Source organism: Bubalus bubalis, chromosome 10, assembly GCF_019923935.1.
Source record: "Bubalus bubalis isolate 160015118507 breed Murrah chromosome 10, NDDB_SH_1, whole genome shotgun sequence".
Taxonomy (NCBI): Eukaryota; Metazoa; Chordata; class Mammalia; order Artiodactyla; family Bovidae; genus Bubalus; species Bubalus bubalis.
Window position 1 is genome coordinate 43,476,979 of NC_059166.1, and position 7,732 is coordinate 43,484,710.

Consider the following 7,732-nt stretch of genomic DNA (forward strand, 5'->3'; position numbering starts at 1 on the left):
TCCTCAAGAGGAGAAAGTCCACCTGCAATCTGGGCGCTTTAGAAGTGAAAAACCCCTATTTGTCTTGCAGGTCACAGCAGAACCAGGGAAAGCCACTGTCACAGGAGAGCTTTAAAGCCTTCTTTGAGAATTTAAAAGTTGCCTTTTTTAAAATTTCTTAAAAAAAATTTTTTTTGTAGCACCTTGTGGCATGTCGAATCTTAGTTCCCCAACCAGGGATCAAACCCACATCCCCAGCGTTGGAAGCATGGAGTCTTAACTTCTGGACTGTCAGGAAGTCCCAAGAGTTGCCTTTAAAAAAAAAAAAAAAAGGTAAGGAATACATGAATAACAGAGGTAGAGAAGAAGAAAGAAAAATGAGCAGGGCAGGAAGTGAAATCATGGGATGGGAGTTGTGAGACTGAATAAAGCTGAGTGAACTTCGAGAACCCGCACCCCAGACAGAAAAAGATAATCCTTCAAACTCTGAGCCACATCCCTTATCCAGAACTCCAGAACTCGCTGTTACTGCATCTTTTTCCCATTAGACTACCGCATATCTGTTTTAATATTAAAATGGGAGAGATTTCTGGTAAAAGTAGAGGATCAAGATTCTATGACACCAGGAATCACTGAGACATGTTCTTAACTATCTGATATAAAAATACACCATGTGTATTTGAATAAGCTCTGGGCCTAAGGTGTGACCTTGGTCACATCATTTTCAATTATTCGAGGCTTTCAACACTTTCTCTTCCAACACTTATATATCTCTGTATTTTCAGAGCCAGAAGAGATTAGCTATAACCAAGACTGTAGTCAACCCAAGTCATTACGGACAAGAGAAGGGACTTATATTTCCATGAACCTGACCCTCTCCTAAATCTCGCTCAGTTCTAGCCTTGTGGCTGCAAAAAAGTCCCCTGGCATCTCTGAGCCGTGGATTCAGGATCAGAAGAACAATTCTACTTACTCCCAAGAAACAATGAGAAGAGATAACTCACTAATAATTTTAAATATTATTTTAAGGAAAAAAAAGCTGACTAATGATTAGTAGAATTGCCAGATTCACCACTTTTATACCCATCAGGGAAGTATCACCTGCTGACCCTGGATTTTTGTGTCTCCTGTAACCACCTAAACGGTCACTTCCTCAGACCCTGAGAGAGTACATGGGCTACTATGGAAACAAGACCACACTTAGCTGCACTGTGGGTGAGCAGTCGTCTTAGCCAAATTTTCCTTAAAAATTGGGAGAGACATCGAGAAAGAATAACTTCACTTTCGGATTAAATATGATTATTTAATTACTTTCTTTATTATTATAGTTTTTAAAGCACTGTAATTTCCTTAAGACTTAAAAGTCCATTTGTGTCTAAAAATAAATTAAAAAATAAAGTAACCATTATTTTGGGTGCAATTGTTTTTAATGGTTTAATAATTGCTTCCTCTCTCTGGAGTTTTATGTGGAGCATGGGGGTTGAAGGTGAGACTCATCTTATCTCTAATTAACGACCCTGAAAGGCTGGAGTGGGGGCGGGTGGTGCAGGGAGGGTTCAGAAGTGGCCAAGTCAATCCTAAACAGAACTAAAGTACCTCAGAACACTCCTGTTATTCATGAATAAAATGTGGAGTGTAAGCCAAAGTAGTTTAGTTTAAGGTTCACCTTAGCTGCACTAACATTTTTAAACTTAGCATAATGTAATAAAATGTATGAGGCAACTCGATTTAAAAATAAGATGGAGGGTTTCTTGTAAGACCACAGGCAAATAAAAATCACACGACCCACCTTCAATCACATTCTTTTGCATAGCAATGCGGGTCAGACCTGCATCCCACACACCAGGGCAGAGTTCTGAACCTCATGGAAAAAGCCCCACGTCACTGTGAAGCTCAGGCACCGAACCAAGCCCATTAGGAAGGTTTGGAATTCATTAGAGAAGTGTTTTGTTCATGGTTCAAAGTGCACCATATTCATCTTTTCTCAGAGAAAATAAGTCCTCCTCTCCAACCCCCACTTTCCACTACTGGAGTTTGTAAATGTAAAATCTACCCCAAATACCAAATAACACAGGGTTACAAGGCAACACAGGGCCCAGGGCTCATTAGAAATCAGAATGACCATCTGGTGGCACCTTGATGCCTCAAGAAAGGAAGACCACAGAAGTAGAAGTCAGGACTCCCAGCTGCCACCCCTATCCCGACTCCCAGGGACCGTATCAGCTGGCCTGACAGTTGTCAGGGACAGTCCTTGCTAGAACTGCTGACTGAAAAAGCAAATGTTCTGACAGAGATTCTGCATTCAGGCCTAAACTCCCAAATCAAGCCAGCAACACTTGGAAAGAACAGGAGCCCAAGATAATGGAGGAAATCTTCACAGAACAAACCATGGCCACAGCAGAATCAGGTGGAGAGAGGCCAGGCTTCATTCAGGAATGTGTGCTCCTCTCACCACACAAATATACTCTGTGCTTTTATAGCAAGATTCCAGTTTGATCCCAAGAACTCACAAGGGAAGATTCTGATACAGAAGCATCAGTTACAGGTGGGTTTACCTTGGGTTAGGAGCAGTGGGGCGCATCCTACATCTGGCCCTGGGGTAGCCCTTCGTTCAGGAAATTCCTTCCCCTCAGCTAAAGTGTTAATTTCACTTCAAGTCCCCAAATCAAAAATGCAAAGTGCCCCTTTAAAGAACTGCAGGAAAAACAAACAGGCCCCAAGCATTTCCCGGATCCCAGTCTCTGGCCCCCAGGACAATATCAAATTACAGGGTTTTTTTCCCCCATTATAGTCTCATTTCTTTTCCTTTTTTTCAGAGGATCACAATTGCACCCTATTGTGTGTCTACCCTTTCAAATACCTTGCAAATACATTCCCAATCCGAATCTCTCCAGAGCCTCCTAAGAATCTAGGGGAGGAGCTGACAAATGCAATTTGAATAATAATGAAGCGACTGAACAATTTAATTACCAAAAGTAGCCCTAGAGACTCCAACAAAAGGGTGGAAAGCCTTAATCTACAAAAATGTGGCCACCTGCTAGACTGTGCGACCAATTATGGGGAATGCAGAAGAGAGAGGTGCACAGGTGTGCACACGAGTTTAAGCAATTGAAGAATCAGCACAAAACCTCTCTAGGGACTGGCACCCTGAAAAAGGGTGGCTTGGAAAGCTCCTTTCTCATCTATCAGACTCAAGACTGAACTTTCTCCCCCTTTCTGATTCATTGAAAGTAGCACCTACAGTTAAGTAAAATACTGAAAACTGCCCTCCCACCCGCAAGAGAAAGGCTTTGTTTATGGAGAATTTAAAATAAGTTCAATGAATTTTCAAAAAAGGTTCTTCAAAATCAAGTCAAGAAAGTACTGTTTAATCCCTCCTACAATTTCTTTAAAGTGAACATTCTAAGTTCTTTCTTTAGGAAGCTGACAATTTCACCTAGATGTTGTGTTTACCAGCTTTATTCTACTGACCTTTCCAAATGACCTTACAATAAAGGACTTTTTTCTCGCTTTGGAGGGAAACAAAAAAGATGAATCTTTCTGGAATCCTAAAAGACTCTCAACTTCCTTAGGCTTTAAGAATTAAATGCAGGAAGCCCCCACAGGCTGGCCAATTGCTAAATCCCGCTTTTTGAAAAGGAAACAAGAGTTTGCTTCTAAGTGGCCCTGTACTCTCCCGCCCCGCGCTCACTCCAGGGCAGGCGCTGCCATGCCCAGGTGGTGACACCTAGCAGAGATAAGGTGTCCTAACAACCGTATTTGCCTGGATCTCCGGATACCTGCGGCCACTCGGCGACTCCCTTATCACCTGGGCGCATCCCCCAGCCGCTCCACCGGTGCCGCAACGCCGGCCCCTGGACCCCTCCCGCGGCGACAAGGGGCAAGACTGACACCCGCAGCTGCCGACGACCTGCCAGTCACGCTGCCGCCGGCTGCCTTTTTTAGCCATGACATCTGACCCCGGCTTCGATAGCAGCATTCAGGGAGAGGTCCCAGGCGCGCCGGGCGGTCCCTCCCCTCCCCAACCCCCAGACCCTACGGAGAGCTCGGAACTGCCCGAGAGCGCGCGTTCAGTCTAAACGCCTCCTCTTTGCCCTCTCCACCGATCCCGGTCCCCCCGCCGCTGCCTGCACCCGGGCTCCCCCATTTTGCAGCTCGCGACAGCTCCTCCGGCACCCCTCCCGACCCCAACCCCGAAACTCCGCTCTCCTGGATCCCCTCCAAGTCCGCGGCCCGCGCGCCCGGCCCGGCAAGGGTGCCAGCCGAGGTCCTCCCGGCGGGGGGCCGAGCCGGGGACCCGACGCTCACCTCCCTCCTCCGCCCCGCTGTCCGGCTCGGCGTCCGAGGAGTCGGGCCCGTCTCCGTAGTCCGCTAGCCCTACCAGCTCATCCTCCTCCTCGTCGTCTTCCTCCTCCTCCGGCTGCGGCTTCCCCAGCACCTGGCTCATCGCGCCCACGGCCGGCCGTCCCGGGGACGACGGGGGTCCCTGGTGGTGGGGGTTCGGCCAAACCTCCTGGCCTGCGGTTCGCAACCTATTTCTAAATTGAGGTTTTGTCCCGAGGTCCGTGGGCGGAGGCGGGGACCACGCTTCCCCCCGCGGCGGTCGGCGTCCAGGTCTGGGTCCCGCGGTTCCCAGCGTGCCCGGAGCCCCCTGCCCCGCCCCGCCTCGCCCCGCCCGCTCTCCCGCCCGCCGGCGGAGGAGTCAGCCGGAGCACGGCAGTTCCTCCCCCGAGGAGGGAGAGAGAGACTGCGTGACCCAAGTCACCTGACACACAGTCACACACTCACACACACACACACTCACACACACACATACCCCGCACAGGCGCGAGCGCGCTTTCCCGGGTGCAGGCACCGATCGTTGGGGCGCTGGGCCGAGGCCGCGCGCACACACTCAAGGGGGAGCAAGGCGGCGCGGGGCCCTCCACCCGCCCAGAAGCGCACGCACACACACACACGCCGGTACTCGGGGCCCCGGGACCCGGCGCAGTCACCCACCGCGGCTGCGCGCCCGGGGCCCCCAAGCGCCCCTCCTGCACGTGGTCCACGCACAGGCAGGGGAGCCAGCGGCCCGCACAGCCGGAGGACCTCTCCCCGCCCACCTCGACACACACACCCCCACCTTGGGCGGCCTTCTCCAGTTTTCACTCCGGGGCGAGGGTTCCAGTCCCAAGCGGGCTCCCCCCGCCCAACGCTGCTGCGCCCGAGACACCTCTCAGAGCCGCATGCCTAGAACACCCCGCGGATGCTGAAGCGCCCCAAAAAGAAAACTCGGGAGAAATGCACCGCAGAGGAGGCGCTGTCTCCATGGCAATTGCCTTTTAGTGCGCATTTGCGGTTCAAAGTGCTTCCCGCTAAGAAAACGTACCTACTGTAGTCGCTAAGCAGGCCTAGCCAGCTATAAACATTTCTGAAAAAATAACATGCCTCGTGGCTGGCTAGCCTGAATAATTCCTCTGCAGCGTTTGGGGGAAGGTCTCAGGTGTATGATACACTAAGAGGCTATTCATAGCCACCTCCTCCTATCTCATTGTTGCATAGGGTGTAATCCCAAATCCCAAAATAAAATGTTTCAAGGTTTTTTTTGAGGGGGGAGAGAGAAGGGGTTAAGTGGCGAGGGGAGACAGTTCTCGCATAGCAGCAGTGTGGGGGTAAGACTAAAACCTGCATTCCTCCGCAAGCTTTTCACCACAGGACAAACTGTACCACCACCCCCCCCCTTTTCTGGATACTGCAAAAAATCACGTGGATGAACTTCCTTCTGTCAAGCACAACGAGAAGGAAACCAGTTGGCCAGCAGGGTGACCCAGATCCCACAGGTGCCAGCAGTTCAGCAGGTGGTGTGAGAGAGAAGAGGAGGAAGAGAGCTGAGGCTGGAGGCTCTGAGGGCCTCAGGGTGCTGCCTCTGTAGGGAATTTGGATGCAGAACCTACTCTGTGCTAGGGACCTGGGCTCAGCGGTGAGGGTGGGGGCCTCCATGCAGGCTCAGCACAGTGTTCCTGCCCTGGAAGAAATCCCAGTCTAGCAATTCAAGGCTCCTGTCCTGAATTTTGTAGTAACTATAGGTGGATGTGCTTACGCCTTCTAGGAGGTGGCTGGTTCTAATTGGGAAAGGTCCTGGGATTTTCCAGGTGAAGGCAGTGTAACATGTATGGCTGTTTCAGTCAAAGTCCTTCCCAGGGGAAAAATAGATGGCACAGGCAAATATTTTAATTTAAAAGGCTTTAAATCCCTGTGTTACTAATCACAGGAATTAGTAACAGTGAGAAGAGATTATCACCCCCTAAACTAGTAGATGTAAAAGAAGAGTCCTGGACAAGGGACACCAAACAGGAGCTATAGCTGATGAGGAAGCAGCCCCTGCCGGAGCCACATCGTGTTAAGGGGACAGCAATGGGAAGGAGTCAGAGAAGGCAATGGCAGCCCACTCCAGTATTCTTGCCTAGAGAATCCCACCAGAGGAGCCTGGTGGGCTGCTGTCCATGGGGTCACACAGAGTCCGACACGACTGAAGCGACTCAGCATGCCTGAATGCATTGGAGAAGGAAATGGCAACCCACTCCAGTATTCTTGCCTAGAGAATCCCAGGGACAGAGGAGTCTGGTGGGCTGCCGTCTATGGGATCGCACAGAGTCGGACACGACTGAAGCGACTTAGCAGCAATGGGAAGGAGTACCCTGACCTCTCTCCTGTCCCATTCTCCAGTCTCCTCCAAGAGCTTTCCATTGGCCAAAGCCAACTGGATATCAGAGGGCTGGAGAGCCTGGAACCTAGTCCGGGACACAGAGATAGGGTAGGGAGGGCATAGAGTGGGTTCCAGTGGTGGGGTGAGGGCAAGAAGTACACCCAGCACGAGCAGGTTCTATTTGCTCTTATCAGAGAAAATTATTTAGGGGCAATTTTCCTAGTCTATTTTCATCCACTCTGTTTAATTCACATCTTCCTCTGTACCTGGGAGGAAGGCTCTTACAGACTGGGTTTAAGACTTCCAGTTATCCCAGAACAAATCACCAGCCAGAGGAACTGTTGAGCTGGCCTGATTCAAACTGCAGAAGGCTCTACAAGTCCAGAAGCCAGTCCAAGGTCAGTCCAGACAGGTAGGATATCCTTTGGGCTGGTTGCTGAGTGCGTGTGCTCTGGAGACCCAGGAGTTCGGGGGGGAAGCCAAAAGCCCTTCTTTGCCTGAGACCAAGAAAGAGCAAGATACCTGAGGGTCCTCTCCCTTCCCTCAAGGGAGAGATCCTGCAAGGGGGGTTTACAGAACACCATCAGTAGATTGGAGTGCTATTCTCAATAGAACATTTGAGAATTAGAACTTTCTTGAGGAAAAAAAAAACTATAAAAAGAATCAAAAGTCAAATTCTCAGTTATGCTCCACCCAAAGGTAGATAAGAGTCATATAAAGGTTTCAGTTCAGCTCAGTTCAGTGTCTCAGTCGTGTCCGACTCTTTTGCGACCCCATGAATCGCAGCACGCCAGGCCTCCCTGTCCATCACCAACTCCCGGGGTTTACGCAAGCTCATGTCCATATATAAAGGTTTAAGAGATTCAAATTCACTGTCCAGGAATTTCCCTGGTGGTCCAGTGGTTAAGAATCTGCCTGCCAATGTGGGGGGTGCAGGTTCAATCCCTGGTCCGGGAAGATCCCACATGCCTCGGAGCAACTAAACCCGTTTGCCACAACTACTGAGCCCTCATGCCTATTGGCAGAGTAGCCCCTGCTCCCTGAAACTAGAGAAAACCTGCATGTGGC

At 50.2% G+C, this 7,732-nt stretch overlaps 1 protein-coding gene across 1 annotated transcript in view; it reads right to left on the reverse strand.

The window, feature by feature from the left end:
* RRAGD (Ras related GTP binding D) overlaps positions 1-4,667 on the reverse strand; it is a 38,142-nt gene extending 33,475 nt beyond the window's left edge. Inside the window, exon 1 of the mRNA XM_045161952.1 lies at positions 4,288-4,667. Within this exon, the coding sequence (XP_045017887.1) occupies positions 4,288-4,426 (139 nt within the window). The 5' untranslated portion in view covers positions 4,427-4,667. The remainder of the gene's footprint in view (positions 1-4,287) is intronic.
* Positions 4,668-7,732: the final 3,065 nt, after the last annotated feature.